General features: G+C 43.5%; 2 protein-coding genes across 2 annotated transcripts; both read right to left on the bottom strand.

The window, feature by feature from the left end:
* Window positions 1–5711: 5711 nt before the first annotated feature.
* LOC117187006 lies at window positions 5712–9747 on the bottom strand. Its single transcript, XM_033388561.1, has 2 exons — window positions 9672–9747; window positions 5712–6756 (listed from the first exon to the last, which is right to left on the bottom strand). The coding sequence occupies exons 1-2, from the start codon at window positions 9688–9690 to the stop codon at window positions 5813–5815; spliced, it is 963 nt and encodes a 320-aa protein (XP_033244452.1). The 5' UTR covers window positions 9691–9747; the 3' UTR covers window positions 5712–5812.
* Window positions 9748–17707: 7960 nt separating this feature from the next.
* Window positions 17708–23886, bottom strand: LOC108155029 (putative inorganic phosphate cotransporter). Its single transcript, XM_017285588.2, has 4 exons — window positions 23612–23886; window positions 19792–19890; window positions 19589–19725; window positions 17708–19528 (listed from the first exon to the last, which is right to left on the bottom strand). The coding sequence occupies exons 2-4, from the start codon at window positions 19811–19813 to the stop codon at window positions 18188–18190; spliced, it is 1500 nt and encodes a 499-aa protein (XP_017141077.1). The 5' UTR covers window positions 19814–19890; window positions 23612–23886; the 3' UTR covers window positions 17708–18187.
* Between the last annotated feature and the right edge of the window lie 341 nt (window positions 23887–24227).

Genomic DNA, 24227 nt, shown 5'->3' with positions numbered 1-24227 from the left:
CCGACCGCTCGAACCGCCACTGTTTGTTTGCATTGGTAATGAGTTTACTTTGGCTGTAAGTTGCGCAAACAGACCGCCGGCTCACCTCGGCCTGGCTCTGGGACCGCACCCACAGAGAGAACGAGAGAGAGAAAGCCCCAAAAATGGCTATGGGGCATACGGACGGACTTTCGAGGGGGATGTGGGGGCGGCCCAGAACTTGTGCATTAAACTTTCGTTTTATTGTAAACTTCTGTCAACAAAAATCTTTTGCGCCCGCACAAATACTCGTACTCCGGCACGCAAATTCGTGTGTGTGTGTGTGTGTGTATGTGTGCCACATGTGTTTTTAGTTATTTGGTTGTTCCTGCAAATTGCTTTGCGGTGTGTGCAGCTCTCTTTCTCCCTCTCTAACTTTGATAAATATAAAAATTTTAATTAGTACTAAAAAAATAAAAAGTCCAGTGTTCAAACATGAAGCAAAACTCGTGTCCTGTCCTGTCCCATCCCGTAAAGTCCTTTGCAGGCTCCGTACTTTCCGTTTCAGGGGTATATTGGACAAGTTCAGGTGCAAAAATAAATAAATAAAATAAAAACCAAGTATTACCATGTATTTTCGACTCACTTTAGGAGGATTATTGGGTTACTCCTGCAGTAAGGGGTATCTTCTAGTCCCGTGTTTCTGTTTCACATTTAATGACCGCTCGTGTGAGTCAGCGAAATTTCCGCTATGGCTCGCGGCCCTTTAAAGTGGGCTTTAAAAAAGAAAAGGGAAATAAATCAAGGCAGCAAGGTTGATGTTGTTTGGCTTATCAAAAAAAAAAGGTGAAACACAGAACATCGTGATGTGGCATGGTCAGGTCCGTGCCATCTCGATAAGCATCAGGCGCCGGAACATAAATCACTTTACAAAGGAGAGCCGGCAATCTGCATCTATTTGATGCTCGAGACGTCCCTGATGCGGATATCAATTCATTAAATGATGCGAAACTCAATGAAATTAGCGAGTGGTGGCTTTGGCCCGGCGGAGAGTCGGTGTTGACAAGCCATCGCTAAGTAGACCATTACCAGGACACTCCAGGGCGCTCAAAGAACTTCAAACAGTGCTCGGCCATAATGCCGGCCCACAGAGGGTCGGCCGAGGTCGGTTCGGGGCAAAGGCGACTATGAAAACAAAATCCGCCACTAAGTAGCGGGTACTTATGACATAATAGCTTTCTCCCAAACAGTGGTTCAAAAGCGAAACTTTTTCGTAGAATGGCAACATTTGTCGTTCTATAAATAACTTTTTCTTTGAAAAAAATTAACTTTTTATTGACAAATAAAAGGAACTGTGAATTGGCAAGGGAAAATGATATATTCTATAATTAACATATGATTTACATCTGAATATTAATTTGTTTGCTAATTGGCCAGGTGGTCAAAGGACGAAGAAAAAACTGCAGACAAATAACTAAAGCCAATAAAGAATGATATATTGATGGATTGTTTTAATTGGCAGTCAATGCAGAGGAGGAACTAAGCCGCTTTGAATTATATTTTATGTCTATTTAATTGTTTCTCACTTTAAAGGGAAATAATGCTCAGACGAAGCTACAGATAGAATAGATTTCCGATAGTCTAATTTGTATGGGATGGGAATAGGATAAGGACTAATGCAATTCTAAGAATAGAATCCATTCTGGTCTATTATTCAGTATGGATGGTGATGGTTGATGATGGTCCGCCCACCACTGTGCCCATCAAGACACGTTTCAAGTCAATGCCGGGCCATGTCATCATTCACCTCACCTGTGCGCCTGCTTCCTCGTGCTGTTTTTCCTTTTAGCCATATTAATGTATAGTATGTGCTTCTGTGTGTGATTTGGAACATTTTAGGTAAATTAAAAAATAACATTCTTATTATTTTGATAGCACGCTTTTCGGGGAGGGCAGCGGCTGTTTGCTTGGCCGAAACAAGAATAATAACCTTAAACGATTCTTGTGAATTGAAAATTATTTAGAGTCGCTAATTTTGCTAAAAGCAAAGACCACTTACGAGCTCAAGACCACAGAACTTCAAAGGAGGAAAGGGCCAAACACTTGGCCCTGTTTGATCTGCATTAGCGTGTCCATGTGTCTGAATATTTCCAATCAGAGCCAGGCCATATATCATCATCAATTGTAGTCGAGAGGCTTGAGAGGCTGGCTGGTGGTCTTGGCCATTGACTTTGATGCCCTTTCGCCCCGAGAATACTGTTAACCCCAGACCCCTGCTGTAAATCCGGGGCGTTGAGCTGACAGTGACAAAGCAAATGTCAAATTAATTTGATGCCTTACTTAAGGCCCAACACCTACTCCTCTATCTCCATCTCCATCACCACCTTCATCTCCACCTCCATCCGGGAAGGAGCATGCAGACAGGTGCCGGACACAATTCACGGCACACGAGGGGGAAAGTGTAACTTCAAAAGGCACAAAGTGTCAAGCTATTTAACACGAAGTCCGAGAAGGAAACGTGGCTCACATCCAGAGACAGAAGCAGAGACAGTCGTCATCCAGGCTGCTGGTCACCTGGAATGCTGACTGTCAATTTCATTTACGTTTTCAATCGATTTATTGTGCCCGACCACAGTCCGGCCGGGAACACGCCCCACATACACACACACACACACACACACACACCACACACACACACATACACCACACAGGACTCGGCAGCAGACACTCAAAGGCAATATTGGTCAGATTTTTGACAGCTCAAATTGAATTTGCCTTTTGCTGCTGCCTTTTTGGCTGCGCCAGGAGTCAGGAAAAAAACAGAGAATTGTTGTTTGCCTCCACCACCTCCAAAAGGGGCAGGCACCGCACGAGGGTGTGGCCGGCTGTCAAGGTGTGAACACATTTGGCTTTTGTTTGCCGCCTGCCACACGACGCAGCAACGATTTGTCTCGCTTTTTTGATCGATTGTTTATCTCGCCACCCGGTCCCTGGGGGGAGGTGTCCTGGAGTCCCAGCAATCGGCTGACCGCACACATATTTGTCATACTTTTATTGTGCCTCCGTGGGGGAGGAGTTGTTTGCTTCTCAAGAAATCTGAAAATCAAGAAAAACTCGACACGCATATTCCCATATGCCCTTGCGCCTGGGATGGGTATTATAGACGGCATATTCTAGCAGAAGCTCACTATTTATTTACTTAATTAATTAAAAAGTATCTGCTTATAATGGATCAATACAGGAGGGGGGAACGAAATAAGACAGTGTTTAAAAATTGAATAATTGCCATAATTTCAAGGGATATTTGGGGGGATATGGTGTGGCAGAGGGAATTTTAATTATGGCATATGACCATATACGGCAAGCGGATAAGACGGAATCTACGTGTAAGTCTGGAAGGAATCGTTAAGTCCATTCTCTCACAAAGGAGTTTGGGCGTCCACTATTCGGGGAAAGAGCTCGTATTTACCATAAAGGTGGCCTATAAGTCTTAGCCCAGATCAAAGATGGTTTTTGAATAGATTCAATTAGAATTTTCTGCTCCACACACATGAACAATATTCCTATATCGGCCGCTACAACGAGACGTACCATACGGTGATGGCGAACTCTTTTGATGAATGGTAGAAAACCTTTAGCTTTATTCAACATTGCAGCCTTGTGATTGTCGAAGCACTGTTTGTGTTCGAAACGGACTCCAAGGTCATTCGTTCTCAATATTCCATCCATTGGAGGCCAAATGTAGGACAAGGGCGGCAGAAAGTCTTAAATTTACGTTTAGAATGATAAAAACAAGAAAGCTTATTCGTACGCCAAACTCATTTAACACTCTTTAAAGTTTAAACACATTTCAACTCTCATTTAAGTCGATTTAAAGGCCAATCTGAATCGCAGTAGGAGGGACATATTTTTATTTATTTATGTATTTATTATTTATTACGATATTATTAATATATTTAATATATTATTACGATTCTTTATTTTTATATTACATATATTGTAAACTTTCAATGGCACGATTTTATTATCCGTTCTTCCTTCTTGATTGTCATCTTCGTGTCTAGGGCAAGTATCGATATATCGAGTACAGTGGAGTTTCTTATAATACAATCAATAAGTAAATCCTAAACTAATATTCATATCTTAAAATATCAATATAAATATATACTTGATTCTCAATATTTTCTAAAACGAATTATTCGATCTTTAAAAAAAATTTGAATTAAATAGAAAGAAAACACATAATTTTTCATATCAAGATTTATTTATTTTACTGCTGAGGAACCTCTGATTACTGCTGTCAAATATTTGCTTAGCTTTCTAAAAATTAAACGAGGGGGAACGTTGTGAGTTGCAGCGGACACCGCAACTCTACAGTTATACCCGATACTAAGTCTGTATGGGTCTCCTCCGGCAGACGCCGCTAATATTGAACGACACGACAAAGAGTGCGTGCGAGAGAGGCAGAAAATCAGTCTGAGCGTCACGTCGGGCGCTGCGTAGCCACTGCAAATTGATTTGTTCCTATTGGCTATAAAAATGATCTGATCTGATCCAGATTCAGCAATCTGATAGATATGATCATTATCTATGATTCTGCGTTTTTAGTTTTCTCGAATGTGCAATATTGTGGATGCAACAGATTTTCGTCCTTTGTGGGGGCGGAAGGGGGTGGGGCGAAATTTTGAGATATACGTTTTAAAGTGAGATCTAACAGGAGTGCGGATACCAAATTTGGTTACTCTAGCCTTAATAGTCTCTGAGATTTGTGAATATCCCCAGATTTTCATCCTTTGTGGGGGCGGAAGGGGGTGTGGCGAAACAAACTCGTCTCGGTCCGATATGTAAAGAGTGTGGATACCAAATTTGGTTGCTCTAGCTTTTATAGTCTCTGAGATCTAGGCGCTAATGTTTTACTCTAAGCAAAGCCGGCTATGCTACGTGTGTGTTAGAGAGAGACAGGGCGAGAAAAAATGAAATTGTTTTCTTGATGCTGGCTATAATAATAATACGATCTTATTCAATTTCTGCAGTCTAAAAGATATGGTCATTCTCTACGATTCTGCGTTTTTTGTTTTCTCGTATCTTTAAAATTGTGGATGCCACAGATTTTCGTCCTTTGTGGGGGCGGAAGTGGGCGGGGCGAAGTTTTGAAATATTTTTGTAGCAGTGACATATCACAGAAGTCTGGATCCAAAACATCGTTGCTCTAGCTCTTATAGTCTTTGAGCACTAGGCGCTAATAGGGACGGACAGACGGACAGACGGACGGACGGACAGACGGACAGACGGACAGACAGACATGCCTCAATCGACTCGGCTATTGATGCTGATCAAGAATATATGTACTTTATGGGGTCGGAAACGATTCCTTCTGGACGTTACACACATCCACTTTTACCACAAATCTAATATACCCAATACTCATTTTGAGTATCGGGTATAACTACCGAGTATCGAGTTTCAAGCAACTCTGAAATAATTGTCCAAGCAAGTTTCCATCTTATTTCGACCATGTTGGTTTTTTAAGATTAGAAAAAAAAAGCTGACGTGATGAAAAAATCTGCCCATGGATTCGTGTTCAGGGCTTCAAAATACATAGAGATATGATACTACTCGGCCGATCGCCAGGGTTCGATCGTGTTTGCTTTTTCTAGGGATCGCCATTAGCAGTAGCCACCCCACATGACTTCCCTGCGGAGCTCTTGAAGTCTCATTCCCGACACTTGACAAAACATTAGAAAACTCATGTTTCATGATTATTTATTTATTTAGCTATGTTTCAATGCGATTATATTGTATGCCACATAGGAGGGTATATACCATGTTCAATGTTAATTGAGATTAGATTAGATTATAGACCGCTTTGAGTTCCTTTGTTGTCAGCAGCGCCAGTTTGGCGGGGCATAAATTCCTTGGTGCAGCGCATGTAGACGTCGGAGAGATGGATGAACTCGGACCAGAAGTCGGCCTTGGTGTACGGCAGCTCGAAGCAGGCGATGAAGCCAGCCATTAGCTTGTTGGCCTGGCTCTTGACCATAATGGCGGCATCCCGGTTGGCAGTGTGGGCCTCCGAACTCGCTGCGAAGCGGCACAGCAGGCGAATGGAGTCCACGGCCTCGAAGTTGCGCAGCAGCAGGAGCTGGCTGACGGGCATCTTGAGCAGCTGCTCGAAGGCGGCAAGCGCCTCGTCGTATTTCTTGTAGCTGATGGTCAGGCATCTGCGCAGCGTGTTGATTTCGCCTACAAACTGCCTCTCCACCCGCAGGGAGCTGCTCTCCTGGTGCAACTTACGCATGTAGGCCAGTTCGATTTCCCTCTGAGTGGGCGCTGGAGCGGCAACGGCAGCGGCGACGGCAGCGGCGACTCCGCTGGTAGAAGGAGCAGCAGCTGGGGCCGTGGCCGGGGCTGGGGCCGGGGCTGGGGCCGGGGCTGGGGCCGTGGCTGGGGCCGTGGCTGGGGCCGGGGCTGGGTTCACCGCCTGTGATGGATTTTGGGCGCCTGGATGCATCACCTCCCAGACATAGTTGATAATGTCAGTGTCGTTGCCGCCCATGAGCCGCTCGGTCATTAATATTGCCAAGCGAAAATCCTCGTAGTCCAGGGCTTCCTTGGTGACATATTTTTTCTTTTGTTGATCGTCGTAGGGCCAGATCTTGCGATAGCTAATTTTCTTGCAATCGTTAGTGCAAATAAACATGACGACTGCACTCAGCTCGTTCTTCCTAATGAGCCTGCCCGGCCATGGCATATATCCGCGATATTCCGCAAACACAATGTCTTCCACCTCGAATTTATCTGCCAAGAGAGCGTTATCCATCTTTGTAAGTGCCAACTGAACGAATGAATGCCACCAGAATGGAGCAAACTGCACAGAAAATGAATCAAGGACTGTGGTGGTGGTGTGGTGGCCGATTAGAATGAGATGAAACCAGTGCCTGTCTAGTGATGCTACATACCTCAAACGATGTTTAAAAGCAAAAGAAACCTCGAGAGTTTTTTTTTTCAAATCGGACAAGAATAAACACTAACGAACATTTGCAGCACTATTTTCTCGATAAACCAAACCGATTTTTCTAATAGATTTGGAAGTTTACAAATTTTAAATGAATTATGGTTTTTTTTCAAAGCTCAGAAAAAGTCTGAGAAAAAATGATTTTCTGTTTTTTCATATTTTATTTGTAAAGGTGCATTAATTAGGCGTCGTTTAAGGTTCAGTCTATGGATAAACAGCTAAGGTAAACATCCTTAAATCGCCGCTTTTAATTATTGTAGGCACCTCTGGCCCAGTGTTGGTTTTACTCTCCTCAGAATACGTTCCTCTTTTTTTTAAAAAAAAAAATATCAAAATTGCCACCGAACGATATAGCAATTGATGAAATACCGATAAGAAATATCGACGAAAATGCACATCACTAGTTGATAATGAACGGTACTGCCATTGTAGCTTTCCCACCAGCAAAAGAGCACAGCTATAGAGGCCTTGTGCAAGCCCCAACAGGTTAGAGCGAGTCCAAGCTAATGTCTGAAGAAATGCCAATTACGAATGAATGTCAATTTCATGCACATGCAAATACATTTTGCGTAAGCCTTTTCGCTTATGTGGGAGTGGGTGTGGGTGTATGTGTGTGTGGAGCATGCGTTAAATGAGACATAGAAATATGTGTTGTTTTTTTTTCATTTGTTTTTGGTTGCCATGGTTACGGCATGGGGGATGTGAATCATCTGAAGATACAAACAGCCCGTGGAATCTGCATTCAACAAGGTACAAAATGCACATAGAAATCTTCAATCAGTGTGTGCCTGGAAGCGGCAAGTGGCATGACGCAAATGCCAGCGGCAATCTGAGAGCTGAGAAGCTCTAAACATAAGAATTAGCCTTCGAATTTTATACCTGAATGACGTCTAATTAATGCACCTAGATGTACGAATTTTTCAGAGTTTTTAGTGTCTTAATTCCAAAAAAAAAAATGGCAACATTTATAGCAAAAAAAAATTACCAATTTTAAATTTTCTTTTGAAAGATTTACATTTCCAAAGCTGCACCATTAACCTTCCAAAAATAGGGCCAAAAATTGATAGCTACATTTAATAGCTTTTCAGAACTGCAAAAATCATAAAAACGAGGTGTAGCATATTCAATTTATATGAAAAAACGTAAGCCTACCTCCGAAAAAATCCTTCAAAAAATACCTATTTTTCTTTGAACAAAAATACATAATTCATTAAAAAATGTGGGAACCCCAAAGCTATCGGAAAAAGTGGATCTGGTGTGGGATAGCTGATATTAACGCTGATTTTTCCCTAATTTGCTTTTTTTATTTCAGCTTAAAGACAACTTCCTTGAATGCTGATTTGGTAAGTCTTGCAACTCATTTGAATAGCGTTTCAAGTTTTTTATGGCCTTAAGTACACGGTTTCCCGCAAGATGATCACCACAGAAGTCCCTCCATAAATCTGTACTTTTATGTAAAATTTTAAATGTCATTATCCCCCGTTCGGAGAGGAGTGCTAGGCGGCAGGGGAAATGTCTTTTTAGTGGACTCTTTGTTTGGGCTATAAATGCCGGCGTTTTAATGTGGTGGTCGCGTCCTAGCTGCTGGCCGCCATAATGGGGCACACACATTGGACAAATGGCCATGCAACATGTGGTGGCGTCGGCTACTTGTGGCATCTTCCTGTCCCTCTTCTAATTTGATTTATATTTATAAAGTTGCAATCATTTACTTTCGATTGCCGCGGTAATAATAAAGCGTCGTTACATTTAAATAATGACCAAGTCGGGCGTCGGTTAATGGTTATGAAAATTCAATTATAACCCCAGCCGCAGGATGATGGTCGTCTCCTTAATTCGCAGCATCTTTCCCCACTCACCACTCGCCACTCGCCACTTGGCAGTGTGCCTCTAGACCGCCTCCCAACCCACTCAAGGAGGCACGGCACATAAAACACGTGGCAAGATTAATTGTAGCCGGCTGTCGTACATTACAATGCGTATACGCGCTGTTGTACATGTGTAAATAAGGGACAAGAGAACCACCGACTGCCCTGCTCCCTGCTCCTGCTCCTGCTCTGCCCTGCTCTGCACTGGCGACTGCTTTTTTGGTCATCATATTTAATTCAAGCATACATTTTTGCACGCATATAAAAAAGGAGCCCGGGACAGAAGGAAGTAAAAAAGAATTAATACGTTTCGGTTAATTTATGTGGCCAGAGGGTGGGCCAGGGGTCGGACCGGACTGCCCTGCCTTGCCAGGGGTAGGCATGAAAAATAACCCGAGCTGGACGCAAACCAATGAGCCACAAACGACCGTGACGGAACGGGCCAGCAGTGTTGCGACGAGGACGATGAGGATGAGGATGAGGACGATGATGATGATGATAGCCACTGCTTTTGTCTCGTCACCCTTTTTGCCCTGGCTCTGTCCCTGGCCCTGGCTCTGGCCCTAGTCCTGTCTCCGACTCCTGCTCCTGTGCTGCTCCTGACCCTGTCTCTCCGGGCACCATTTGGCTGCCTTTTGTTATTGCACTGTTCGGGGTAATTACCAATGTATGCGAGGCGGGGGACAGGTGTCCGCGCAGCCTCGGCGCCGCTTTTAATTTGTCATAATTTTGCCATAGACTATCGTACACCGTACACCGTACACCGACACCGACACCGACTAATTAGCTAGGCCAGACCACCCACCAAAACAGAACTATTAAACACTCACCAGCCTCGGCGTTCTCCATGGCACAGCGGTCAAGTCTTGACGAACAACTGATCGGCCGACTTGTAGTCGCGGCTGTCGATACTGCAAGTGGAATATAATTCCTGCTGCTTATAGTTTAAACGAGGTGGAACGTTGTGAGTTGCTGCGGACACCGCAACTCTACAGTTATACCCGATACTAAGTCAGTATGGCTCTCCTGCGGCAGACGCCGCTAATATTGAACGACACGACAAAGAGTGCGTGCGAGAGAGACAGAAAATCAGTCTGAGCGTGACGTCGGGGGCTGCGTAGCCAGTGCAAATTGATTTGTTCCTTTTGGCTATAAAAATGATCTGATCTGATCCAGATTCAGCAATCTGATAGATATGGTCATTATCTATGATTCTGCGTTTTTAGTTTTCTCGAATGTGCAATATTGTGGATGCAACAGATTTTCGTCCTTTGTGGGGGCGGAAGGGGGTGGGGCGAAATTTTGAGATATACGTTTTAAAGTGAGATCTAACAGGAGTGCGGATACCAAATTTGGTTACTCTAGCCTTAATAGTCTCTGAGATTTGTGAATATCCCCAGATTTTCATCCTTTGCGGGGGCGGAAGGGGGTGTGGCGAAATTTTGAAACAAACTCGTCTCGGTCCGATATATAAGGAGTGTGGATACCAAATTTGGTTGCTCTAGCTTTTATAGTCTCTGAGATCTAGGCGCTAATGTTTTACTCTAAGCAAAGCCGGCTATGCTACGTGTGTGTTAGAGAGAGACAGGGCGAGAAAAAATGAAATTGTTTTCTTGATGCTGGCTATAATAATAATACGATCTTATTCAAACTCTGCAGTCTAAAAGATATGGTCATTCTCTACGATTCTGCGTTTTTGGTTTTCTCGTATCTTTAAAATTGTGGATGCCACAGATTTTCGTCCTTTGTGGGGGCGGAAGTGGGCGGGGCGAAGTTTTTAAATATTTTTGTAGCAGTGACATATAATAGAAGTCTGGATCCAAAACATCGTTGCTCTAGCTCTTATAGTCTTCGAGCACTAGGCGCTAATAGGGACGGACAGACGGACGGACGGACGGACGGACGGACGGACAGACGGACAGACAGACAGGGCTCAATCGACTCGGCTATTGATGCTGATCAAGAATATATATACTTTATGGGGTCGGAAACGATTCCTTCTGGACGTTACACACATCCACTTTTACCACAAATCTAATATACCCCAATACTCATTTTGAGTATCGGATATAAAAACAATTGCGTTTTCTCAGTAACATAATAGAGGGGGACTTTGTTTACTTACTTGGGTTTCAATCCGTTGAATGCGCTCCGAATGAGGGGGCATGAGCTGTTGCTGACTGTTGATTATTGCCGGCGTCAGCAGTCTCTTGTTTAATCATCACTACCCAAACCGACGACATAAACCATAATCTCGATGATAAACTCAACACAGAGCGAAACCCACTTAATTTTTCAGCCAATAAACCCAAAACACCGACAGCTCCAGCAGCAACAACAACACCAACACCAACACCAAACAGAGACGCCGCAGAGCAACTCTCAGCAGAAATGGAACGAGCAGCTTCCTTTCACATTCACATAATCAACTGGTGCAACCGTAGAACCGAAACCACATAAATCAATGTCTGAGGGCGGGCTGGTGGCCAGAATTTCTAGGGACTGGCACCCAACTCTCAACGGATTCCGAGCCATTTCCTTTGGCTGTGACAGAAATTGCAAAATATTTGATTTGTTCTTATTTAATTTGAGCATTTTCGGGGGCCGCACGCACGCATTTGCCAAAGGCAGACGAGAGCAGGGTCCCCAAAACCGCAGGGCACACACATAGGTAGATGGATACATGTGGATACATGTGGATACTCCTCCATTGATTGGCATAAGATTGCCAGCAGAGGACAGGCCGGAGGGCAGAGGCAAGCCATGGTCAAAGCCCCCTCCAACCGTAGCCATCCCCGAGTGCGTTGTGCAGCTTTCGAGTGATGTCAGGCCTACCCTTAGACGTCATCATTGATGCCTGATGAATGGGGGCCGGTCGGCGGGAAGGGGCGAGAGGCTGCTGCTTTTGGCCATCAACGAAGCTCTGGCCATGTTCATGTTCAATTAGTGCAACGGCACTGCACTTTGTCCATATAAAATGCCTGCGAGTCTAATTAATTACTACACGAGTCAGATACAGATACAGATACATTGGGGGGGAGAGAGAGAGAGAGGGAAGGGATCTGTCGGGCCAGACCGCAGCCTGTCATCCATCTGTCTATCCTTGTATCCTGTGACTGATTTCAATGGACCCTAACAGCAGCAGCAGCATTATTAGGCCATGTCTATGTCCGGCATTGGTTTCTGTCGCCCCCGCCCCCGCCCACAGCTAATAGCGAAACAGTATCCACAAGGCCCCCTAAAATGGAGAGCGGATCAAATTTTGTATTTTGACTAGCGGCTAAATATTTGCCATTGTATTTTATGCGTATTGTACATGTCGTTGGCTGCGATTATAATCAAGGGGCTGCTGTGGGGCTGCTGTTGAAAAGGAAATGCATACCCTGCCATCACAGCCGTGATGCATGCCTCTTCCCAATCAATTTCGGTGGCACCAAACGGGGAGAGGCGTACCGACAGCCCGGATACTCTCTGGCAGATCGTTCGTCGCACTGGCACTGGAGTCTGCGGCCAAAAGATATGCCCTTTTGCAGAGTTACAGAGTAGATAAAGTAGAAAATTGTTGCAGCCAATTTGCATATTGAATTACATTCATTGTTGATGCTTGCGTGCGTTTAATCCGGCAGTACCTCTGGCAGTACCCCTTCGGAACCTTCGGAAAAGGGCTTGAAGGGGGGGTGGCAGGGCCTTTCATGTCAAACAAAAACCGCCGTCATATGTGGGGGTGGGCGGAAGGCTGCGACTGGGGGCTGGCAAAGAGTTGTCATTGTCCCCTTTAGTTATTTATTTTTACAACATTTTCTCCCCAGTGTTATATTTTTTTGACGCTTCTGAGTGACGCTGACAATGCTGGCAATTGACAGCCGCCACATGCCACATGCCAAGGCAGCGGCCATAAAATATTCAGTTATGGCAACAAAGGACTACAAAATACGAGTACTCTCCTGCCCTCTGGAATATTACTCTTCTCTCGTCAGACTGACTTTTCTCTCCCACACAAAAATGTTGCCTCTTCTACGTCTGGCCTCAATTTGGCATGCAAATAAATTGGCTGAAAATGCAAGTAACTATTGTTGGAGTAAGTCGCTGGGTGGCTGGGTGGTGGGTTTCCCCCGGGAATTTGTGATGCTTACTGCACTGAGTAGAATTAAATGAAAGGGGATTGGGGGGGCGCCAGAGCCCTATTAAAACCTGGAAAATATTACCAAAATATATGGAATCGCTCTCATAATTGGGCTCCATAGAAATTGGGTCTTACATTAGTGGCGGATCATTATTTGTATTGTTATGGAGGACTCTTGTTATTTCTGGCAATTTTTGGTATTTATCTGGTCAAGAATTTGTGAAAAATTCAGGGAAATGTAGTTTAAAAATTGCTAGAAAATAAATAAGCTCCGCTTGAAATAGTCGAGAAATTAATAATAAATAAAATAATAAAGTAATGAATAGTTCCTTCTGATAGAAGTTGCCTCGAACCTCCACGTAATCAGCACTATGATTTTTGTTATTCTTACGGAAGGAAGGGTCTTCCAACCAAATAAATGTTTAGCTATGGAGTTTCGGTGCATACGGAATTGTGTGGTTTATATACAGTGACGAAAAAAATTTTTGGCACAGTAAGCTTTTTAAACTTTCGGTCCACTGTGTGACCCTTGGAATGAAAATAGATCGTAAAAAGTATATTGTTCAAAGAGATTAAAGTATTTATTATACATAAACAAAAAACTTATTTCAAAAACTTAAAAATAGTAATAGTAAAAAAGAAAAAACTAAAAAATACGGCATATTTCGATGAACAAAATTATTGGCACACCCCAAGAAAAACTTAAAAATAAGATATTTCAAAAATATTTAATATTTGGTGTTTAAATCCTTAGCCTAAATGACGGCCGGTATAGTTTGTATAGTTTCCTCCCCTATAATTTCCCATTTTTCCCTTAAGGCTTGCTTTAGGTCGGCTTTTGTCCTTATAGCCCGCTTTCTAATGCGCCTATCCAATTCCTCCCTCGTCACTGTACAGCTTTTAATGCTTATTTAGGTCTACAGATATCTTATGGGTTATTACTCCTATAATGTATTTTTATCATTCTTATTCATAGGTGCATCCTACTGCCTGTTGCATATTTATTTGGGTCAGCAGTGCAATTTCCACTCAAAATCCTAGCGTCTTATGGCCCACAAATACAAGTCTGACTATCTCCAATATAATCCAGCGCGGAGTGGTTTGGAACAACACGTAAAAAAACCCCCGTTCAATAAAGTCTCTCTGTTTTATATTCGCAATCCGGAAACTACGAACCGTAGAAACGTAACCATATGCTAGATATAAAAAACATAGATTATTCATCGTATACGAACCTACAGAGTCGATTGATTGATTGGTGATTGGAATTCCACGACGCTCTCATTTTCTTCATTAGACTTCCATGCCTTTTCCCTTGGGTTCCATAATCGTTTCCATTGTCCCCTATCATTCGCATTTTTTATGTCTTTGAAATATAATACTCGTAAACATTTGGATACTCATATACCTTTGCACAGAGAGGTCTAAAAGAAAATGATTCTCTATTCTTTTTGTGTATTATTGAATGAGGAACTTGGGACCCTGTGAATCCGAAGAATACACCAAATTGTCTTCAGTTCTCCCAATCCTTTTAATCCCTGATTTATAGCCACACCTAATTCCATTGCATAAAGTACTTATCCCATGAGCATTGCTCCACATATCCATTAAAAAGGCAAACTTTGGCAGCACGAAGCGAAATCTTTCGCCTGCAAATGGAATTACATCAAGTTGTTGGCTGGGCCCAACTTTTGCTCGGGTGATAATCAAGCCAATTTGCCAATGAGCAGAATGCTAAAACAATTAAGATTCAATTTGGAAGTTCTTCAAGCTGTACATTTCCTGGAGTGACAATTTGAGCCCGGGCCAAGAAGCTGGGCCAGAACTGGTTCATGTCCATGCAGTAGCAGGGTCGATTCGGGTTAAGACCATTTGGCCAAAAAAGCATTACAAGGATTTAATTTAAAAGTTTGCAACACTTGGCTGGCCAGGGGGAGGGGGGGGGGGGGGGTGGGTATGCGGAGAGGTGCTTTGTGCGGCAGATGGGGCAATTAAAGCATGGGGCATGCAGCAAATGAAATTTTTAACTTAATATAGAAAACGATTCGGTGAATGAATTGCCTTTTTGGCCAGCCATATTTCTTCTCATTTTTTGTTCCGTTTTGTAATTTGAGTTGCAGCAAAGAGAGGAGTGCTGCTGCCACTGCCACTGCTGCTGAGAAAAGTTAGTTTTTCGGGGATGAAGCACATTAATTAGAAGCTGCCACGCTCGGCAGACACGCGTCCAGGTGCCTAAAAAGTTGCCCAACGTGCAACATGCTCCGTGGAAAGAGCAAAACTTTCTCGGTTTGTGTTGCGTTTGAGTTTGACTTGAAGTTGAAGTTGATTTTTCTATATATACTCGTACCTACTTATGCTACCTGCTGCATCCCGCACACACATACGATATGTGTGTAGCTACATATCCGTACAGTTTTTGTTGTTGTGGAATTGCCTGCGAGAGGTTGCTTTTAATTAGGGCCGCCGTCATGCGCCATGCACTTAAGTCCTGCGAGGAGTACGAGTATCGGGAGCAGTGGCAGTGGCAGTGGCAGTGGCAGGAGTGGCAGGAGTGGCAGTGCACTCTGTATCAGCCAGCATCATTAGCAGTCGCTGCCTGACTGCCGACAAGGTGTTAACTTTTAAACGTAACATTTAATTTTCGCTAAAAGCGCAGAAATAAAACATATGCACACACAGGGGCGGCTCCCATTTGTAGGGGAGAGGAGTGGGAATGGTAGTGGGGGGGCTGCCCTGTTATAAATAACGTAATCTTCACGCACGTAATTCAAATGTGGCGGATGGGCGTGTCTGGCCGCCGTTGCGTCTCATTTAGCGCACGTAACCAAATAATGACCCCAAATGATGCTCCTGCCTGATGACCCACGCGGCGTATACATAACGCTCGCAGAGGGGCCGAGAGCGGAACAGGACTCTATGGCAGGGCCCTCCTAACGACTAGCAGACACCCCCTGAATGGGTTCAGTAGTTCTGGTGCAATCTGTCGATCACATATTCCAGCTGTTGTCCAAAAATCCTCCCACAATAAGGTGCCAGAGAACATGGTTTTCTTTGTGCTCCTTTTAATGACGATCTGAGCGGTATAATTCTTGGATTATAAGAATATTAAAGTACCTAGATTGGAGTTCTATACGCTTAAAATTGTGATTACCTAACAGGGGTTTTTTTTGGCATTCTAAAGACTTAAAGTTCTGTAAAAAGACAATGGTTTCACATAAATTTTGACATTAATATGTTAATATTTGATCTAAAGATCTCTTAATTGTATTACAAAAGTCTGGGGTCGATATTTGACTCATATCGGCGTGAGCAAGCGAAGCGAGTGAGCCAGGGGTTGGCGCATCAGCGCAGCGAGTGTGCATTGGGCTTGCCGCCTATTTAAAATAATTATATTTATTTAAAAATGAAATATATTTTATATTTAAAAGAAATTTTCTCTTAATTTCCTATCAAAAAAATTGTTTTACATTTAGACTTATTAAAAAGAATTTCTAAAAAAATGTATGTTTGTATTTCAAAGCCGAATATTTATTTTAAATTTGGTTGTGTTTCTCTGAGTTTAGTCTCGAGTTCTGTATCTTTAAAACTGTGATTATTTTTCGTTAACTTAGATTCCAGATATTCCTATTTTTCAAGGCCTGTCCCATACGTTTCTGCAAACACAGCATACCCCTTTGGAGCCCCTTTAGATACCCCGTACAAAAAAGTAAACTGCGTGCGTATTGTAAATAAAATAAAATGTAACGAAACGAAGCGAAATGTTTTATCAACGTGCCGGAGCGCACTAAACACAGTACCCCCGTCCCCCGCCGGACTCAAACCCCCCAGGAGCATCCTGGAGCCAGAGCAGAGCTGTCCATCTGACAGATGGTTGCGCTGACCAGAGTGGAGGCTTGTGGTGCCCCCCCCTCTATCAGAGGCCTTTGTCTCTCTCCCTGTGGCTGATTATCGCTTCTCGTTCATGTGATATTTGTTGTTGTAATTGTTTTGGGAGAGGGAAGGACGGAACGGCGCGTTAGATACTCGCACTCGGACAGCAGAGAAACAGGAAGATAGATTGCAATTGCCACAGGCCATTACCGAATGCGGGCGGAGAGCGGTGGGGAGTGGGGAGCAGAAAATTTCTTGTCATTAAATTAAAAATAAACGACAATATTTTATGCGCCTATAAATGTGCAGGACGGCACACACAAAACGCCTGTCTCGTAACAGGGAAAGCGAGCAGCTGTTGGAATTTATTTATGCGATTTCTTGCCGTAGTAGTTACACTTTTAATGTAGGGGGGAGGTACCCCCCTCTGCTACACAGGTGTGTGTTCGTGGAAGGAGTTTACACGGGCTCGAGAGTGGGATAGAAAAGATAGAAAGATGCCTAAGCCGATGTAAGAAGAATTTATATCTGCTAGATGCATCCAAGGATACGCTCTCGAGCACGGCCCAGGCTCCGGAGTCGTAAATTATGATTAATTTACAGAAGAAGGCTTAGCAAATTGACATTTTGCAATTGCATCTCAAAGATACACACAGGCACGTGCGCTTCCCGCAGATTATTTTGTACAGAAACCTTTTAAATATTGAAATATGTTTTCTCTGCACATTACACTGGTGCTCATCTATGATTTAATTCTACTTAGATACTTTTGTATCTCAAAGATGTTTTTTTTACAAAAATAGTCTTTTTTCTAAAGAAAATGTCGTTCATTGCTGTAACTTTTTCGTCTCAAATATGATTGTATCTCTAAGATACTTTTTTGTGTTATGATTAGCCCCAAAGATACATTCAAATAGTATACCTGCAGAACTGTAGATATATGTTTTGATTGTAGATACGTTTACATCTAGACAATACATTCGCATTCGTATCTTGCAGATACATTTCTTTGCCTGAATAATTTTGAATACCATCGATGGCTGAAAAGTATCTCCACATATTTTATACATTTTTGTGTATTTTTCTCATCTGAGTATCTTACAGATACTTACTTCCCTAGTCACTGCTTGGCTTGCAAGATACTCGCTTAAATCCCACAGTCTGCATCTCCATCTTCCATTTTCGCAGTTATTTTTGCAAGACTTCTCTGCATCCGACAGATACACCACAAACTTACATCGCACAGATACACATGTGTATCTGTGTGCTGGTCTGCAGATACTTTTGCAGCTTCTGCCGCTCCGCCCATTGATAAAATCCAATAAATAAAGCTCAAAAGTAAAATAAATCTTCTCATGGGTCTTTACAATGCAATCCTAATCCTACGCCTCCACCTCCGCCTCCGCCTCCATCTGCTCCTCCCCCTGCTCCTGGTATCTCCAGACGGGCATTCTTGAAGGGTTTCAGCTCCTCGTCCGGCAGCTGGAGCTGCTGCTGCTCCTGCGGCTCGTTCCATGGCTGGGTCACGGCTGTGCCCCAAATCAAATAGATCACATTGCCGGCGAAGAGGACGCCGGCCGCCAGGCTGAAGACCAGCTGCCACTCGCTGCGCTGCGTGGCGTCCGTCACCAGCACGCCCACGACGAGGGGCGTGCACAGGGCCACCAGGTTGGTGAAGGTGCTCAGGATGCCGGCGAGGATGCCGGCATGGTTGGGCGACAGGTCAATCGTGTTCAGCTCGCTGCCTATGGTCGCCGCACTGCTGACGCCCACGCTCAGCGTGACGAGGAGCAGGGCCAGCGACTTCTGGTCCACGCCCACGAACCCCACGGCCAGCATTATGGAGGCGGGCGCCCACAGGGCGATGCTGTTGTACGTCTTTCGCAGGGCCGTCAGGCTGAGGCACTTGTACTGCAGCAGGGTGTCCGCCACGATCAGGTACACGTAGCACATGGCCCACATCAGCAGGAAGGGCAGGGCCGAGAACACAGCATTGCTCTGCATCTCGAGGCGCAGGACCCCGCTGAGGTAGGCCGGCAGCTCGGCCTGCATGGTGGCCAGGCCCCAGGTGTCGGCGCAGCGGGCACACAGGAGCGCGTAGAACGGCGCCGAGGTGAAGATGCCCCGCCAGGGAATGACGCGACGTCGCTCTCTCTTCTTGGAGCTCATCTGCATCTGCAGATCACCCATGATGTACTCCTTCTCGGCCTGGCCAATGAAGCGGGTCTCGCTGGCCCGGTTGGCGCCCAGCAGCAGCCACAGCAGGCACCAGCAGAGGGCCAGGCCCGAGGAGGCATAGCTGATGCCCGGCCAGCCCAGCGGCGAGCTGGCTATCGTCCCGGCCGCGTACATGGCCAGGACATTGCCGCAGTCGAAGCCCGTGTAGGCGAAGGCCCCCAGCCGCGTCCGCTCCGACTCCGGCGCCCAGTTGGCCAGATGCTGGTGGATGCAGGGCCACGTCACCTGGCACAGGCCCTGGAGCAGCCGGATCAGGCAGAAGGCCTGCCAGCCCGCCGCATAGATGCTGTGCGGCGTGGCGGCACTGAGCAGCGCCGAGCCCAGGGTGCCCCAGAGGAGCACGGCCTTCGAGCCGAACCGCTTGCACAGGTAGCCGGCGGGGAACTGGGCCAGCGTGGAGCCCCAGTAGAAGCTGGACAGGATGTAGGACTTCTCGGACTCCGTCCAGTTGTAGTGCTGCAAGAGGGAGACCGCATTGTGAGGGGGCTGCCAACGGTGGCTGCTTCGCTTACCCACGGGCGTGTCCTCATTGATCGATGTGGCATTGGTCATGGCCACCACGGTGACGCCCACATTCAGCTGAAGGATTGTGTTGGCCGCCAGTCCAATGAAAAGCAGAGCGGCCTGCAGATGCCGCAGTCCAAGGCGTGGCACTGTCCACGGGATGAACGATTAATAAAGGGGATTCACTGGACTCTCTCTCTCTCTCTGTCACTCACCCTTTTCGAGATCCTCCTCCATGGCAGTTCCTGATTTAAATGTGATTCTGATTATAATTCTCTTGGCAATTCTTTGGCATTTGGCTAGCCCTTTGGAAGCTGGAAAGGTACAAATCTATGAGATTTGGTTGCCTATTTGCAGTTGGGGCTTAAACGGCAATTATTTCTGGGAATGAGATAATTTTTATGGCCCATAAAGATAGCTGGGAATATCATATATGGGTATGGAAAAATTTAAAGGTAATAAAACAGGATTTACATATACTTTCGTCACGGTATTACTTGAAATATTTGAAAGGTAATTTCATTGCCTTTGAAAAAGAATTCTCCATAGAAAAACTCTCGTTTATTGAATCAAACTTTGAGCTATTTCTGAATGGATTTAAAAGATCCTAACTTGTGGTTTCTTGAGTTTTAAAATCAGAAATATTCATCAAAAATATAATATTATTTTTTTATGGTCATATTTTCCCTTATTATTATCTGCTATAAGAAAGCTGATTCAAGATACAAGTTCTTCCACAAAGTCTGTCTAACATATTCAATTGTCTTAAAAAAAGCCCCGAAAAATTAACCAAAATCGGCTAATGGTATATTTTTTAACTTTCATTAACCCAAGAAAATTTGCCTAATTTTCAAAAATTTAATTTAAAAAAAATTATCTATATTTTTGGTTCAAATCAAAACCATTTTTAGGAGTTATCAATGCATAATATTTAAAAATTAATCACATTTAAATATGGCCTCAGGTTATGCTGGAATCGGCTTTTCAATGGGTGGCCGGGAAAACCACTTATTTTGTTGTCACATGGGAATACACTGTGTTTTTTGGCATTATCTTGGATTAGAATTAGGATAAATAGGACTTAAAAGTTAGGTATATTTTCAGAAGAGAAAAACCGCTTTATTTTTTACGTTTTTTCACTTTAAATTTGTACGATTTTGGAGTGCCACATCATGGAAATTCCCAGGGAAATGTTTTGGTTTCCACTATGAGATGTGGTGTTCCCTTTCTGAGAGAGAATATTCCATAGAATTCTAATATTCCATAGATTCTACTCGAATCGTTTTTGGAACCATTTGAAGCTATTTCTGTATAGATTTGCAAGATCAAAACTCTTTCTTGAGGTTTTCAACTCACTTGAATCATATCTATCAGAAAATGATTCAATCTTGTGTTCAAGTGGATACTTTTACTGAGGACACAATTCTCCTTCGTTCTCTTCGTTTTCGATCAACAAATCAATTGAAGTTCCCCTTTATTGAAGTCATGACCCAAACAAAGTTCGTACAAATCTTGAATGCCGATCACTTAAGATTCTGGAGTCATCAGTTCTTGTGGACAAAGTATGAATATTTCTCCACTTAAGAACTGCTGAAGTGGACATCTTTTATCAAGAAACAATGCCACATTCCAGTGCAACAATAAACCCTAGATCTGGTTTGTTTATGGAAAAATCTGCCACAATTTTTTGTTGATCTAAACATGTTCCATGTTCTATGGGGAAGCTTGGCAGCGTGTTTGCTGGAGCGGAACATTGTCGAAGGCTGAACGATTTAATGAACATTTCTGGGCTCAGTTGAGGTCATCCGAGGGGGCCTAAAAATAGGGACAGACATATCCTAATCAGATTGATGATGGCGGAGGCAGCCGTCCGTATTTCGGCATATTTTGCTGGCACAAAAATTCCACTGCAGAACTGGGGAGGAGATTTTCGATGTTGCCTCTGTTGCCGGTGCACTTTGTCCGGACAAACAGCGCCGCACACGGACACAAAAACAGACACTGGGAGCCCTTCATCCGGATATTGCTGCCATGAAAATTCTCTTGTTGGTTTGTTATTTTTTTTGGATATGTTTTTGGGTTTGTTATTTCCAGAAATTTTTGGTTCTGTTTGCTTCGAGTCCCCAGCAGGTCCTGGGCTCTGAATCTGGCTTTGGGTCCTGTCTGGGGCTCCTCCAGTTATGGTCGTGTGTAAATTTTCTCGATAATACGCAACGCAGCAGCAACAAAAAAATACAGAGAGGAGAAATAAACAAAACGAGAGAGCGGGAGAGCGGCAGAGAGTGAAACTGAATACAAATCTCGGCATTTACAATTGTATCTGTGCGGCTAACAAGATACTTTTCAGTACGAGAGTGCACACACGCCCACCCACCCACCCACCCATCCGCCCACTCTTTTTCAATTGTTCTAATAGTTGGACAATCGACAGAGGCGCCCCAAAAGTAGGGGAGTGGGCGCTTCATTTGTCCACCTTTGACGAAAATAGTAACAGATTCGAGCGACTAGCGACTACCGACTAGCAGAATGATCTATATTCTGAATGAAAATCGAACAGAAAAAGATAAAGATACATCCGACAGACCTTTTATTTCCAGGCCTCGATGGTTGCCAAAGCATTTTATCGCTTTCTTTCGCTAGCCAGAGACATAATCGCTTTTGTTTTAGTTTTGATGTACTTTTTATCTTATCTCGATGGAAATTGTTTAACAGATAGACCATAAAATATATGTATATTGAGGAGTCTATGAAAGTTGAAGACTTTGTGGATGGTTTGGACTTGGGCATACCCTCCCAAGGAACTGAAAGCTCTTTAATAAAACAAATATTGCCTTATATAAAATGGGTTTTATATATTCCTAATTATGTCTTTGGATAAAGCCATTAAAGATTTAACGTCTTACAGCCAGACTTTTTCTTACACAAAATATAAGAAAAAAATAACTTAGAAACGTTTAAATTGGTAGAAAACTTCAACTTTATCTTGATATATCTCCACTTATAGCCATTGTATGGTCACAAATTAAAAATCTTATGAAAGGCCAGACATTTCTCTTTGAAAATCATTAATTTTTGTGGATTTCAGAGATGCAGATTCCCAGTGAAAACTATGAGATACCACAAGGCGGTTTTTGAATGTTTTTGGGTTTAGTTTCCAGATTCAAAGTATCTACAATCTAATTTTTGGTGTGGTGCCAACTGCAATCCAAAAGATACATTTAATTGCCTTGTGTAATTATTTTTTATTTAATTTTTATAAATAAATGATGACAATTTTGTGTCATTCTGAGCATTACCCTGTTCTAATCTCTATGGAATTTCATGGACACATGGACAAGGGGTATACTTATGACTGTATAAAATTTGAATGGAATATCTCGAGCCAAGCTTTTCTCGGGCTTTTCCCTTGGCAATGACGAATGCAGCACACCCCTAACACCTGTTGAATACCCTGTAGAAAAAACAATCAATTCAATGGCTTGTGTCCTTGGTTGTGTGCGTGTGTCTGTGCGTGTGTGTGTGGGGTTTTATGAGTAAAAGGCCCATTCTTTTGGGGGGCCCATTGTGCAAATATTTGCACATTCGAATAGTTTTGTTTGCATTTTAGTTCGCATTTTGCAAATTACTCTCAGCCCGAAAACCCCTCCCCACCCCCCTTCTTTTGGCCAAAAGAATTTGCTGTCAGCAGCAGAGGGGGCTGGGGGGAGGGGAGGGCAGATCCCCAACGATCTTTGAGGGCTCTTACATATGTACGAGTATTTTGTTGAGTATTTTATACGAAATTTATTAAAAACAAATCGGATACAATGCCATTTAGATTTAGATATTTTGTTTCTTGGTTTCGTTTTAAATCAGAAAATAAATTTCGGCACACACACACACACACACACAGAGGTACTCCGACAACATTGTTGATTAAGTTATAAATAAATTGTATTCAGATTCACTTGTTTCCAATAGTTAAAAGAGTCAGAATCAGATTCATAGATTCACAGAACATTCGTTCAACTGCTTGCAGCACCACGTTGTACGTACACTTTGTTATTTCGATACAATGTAGATGTTTATTACAATGTTTTGTTGTTTTTTTATTTTCTATTAATAACGATTTTTAATTTAGTTTTACTTTGCCTCTGGCTGGCCCGCTGCTCGCGATCGCTCGTTCTGTTTGTGTTTGCGCGCTTCGGGCGAATGTGAGTGTGCGAATGGATTCAGTTCTATCACCCGTAATTGCCAGCGAATCAATTCGAGTCGCCATCGTGAGGCGCGTCACGCGTGAGGCCCTACAAAAGCAAGATAATAATGTTTGCTTTGGGCTTAAACGGTTTCTTTTATCGCAAATTACTGTCTTTTGTGTGGCCTATGTGTTTGCTTAACCTTAAAATGTCGTAAACTTTTCACCAATTGCCGCATTTTCTCGATTTGTTTTTGATACTGAAGAAATTCAAATTCAAAACAAACCGCCATACACATTCCTCGCTGACACAAGATCACTGCTATAGCACTCGCACAACAGATGATCACGAGAGCGTGATGTAGCATGAGCATATTTCTCTCTCTCGCAAAACTCATCCAACGACACGCAAAGCTGAGCGAACACTCATAAAATGGGATTCACACTCAAACAATCTCAGCCATAAGCGCCAGCCAT

The sequence above is a fragment of the Drosophila miranda genome, chromosome 2, assembly GCF_003369915.1.
Source record: "Drosophila miranda strain MSH22 chromosome 2, D.miranda_PacBio2.1, whole genome shotgun sequence".
Taxonomy (NCBI): Eukaryota; Metazoa; Arthropoda; class Insecta; order Diptera; family Drosophilidae; genus Drosophila; species Drosophila miranda.
The sequence above is the reverse complement of the archived record's forward strand: the minus strand, read 5'-3'. Positions and strand labels throughout refer to the sequence as shown.

Excerpts from the sequence above, each read along its gene's own strand:
- LOC108155029 (XM_017285588.2), bottom strand. The coding sequence starts at position 19,813 with ATGGAGGAGGATCTCGAAAAGG. Across the intron at positions 19,726-19,791 it reads GGAGGAGGATCTCGAAAAGG|TGCCACGCCTTGGACTGCGG; the intron begins GTGAGTGACAGA and ends TCCCGTGGACAG. Across the intron at positions 19,529-19,588 it reads CGATCAATGAGGACACGCCC|CACTACAACTGGACGGAGTC; the intron begins GTGGGTAAGCGA and ends TCCCTCTTGCAG.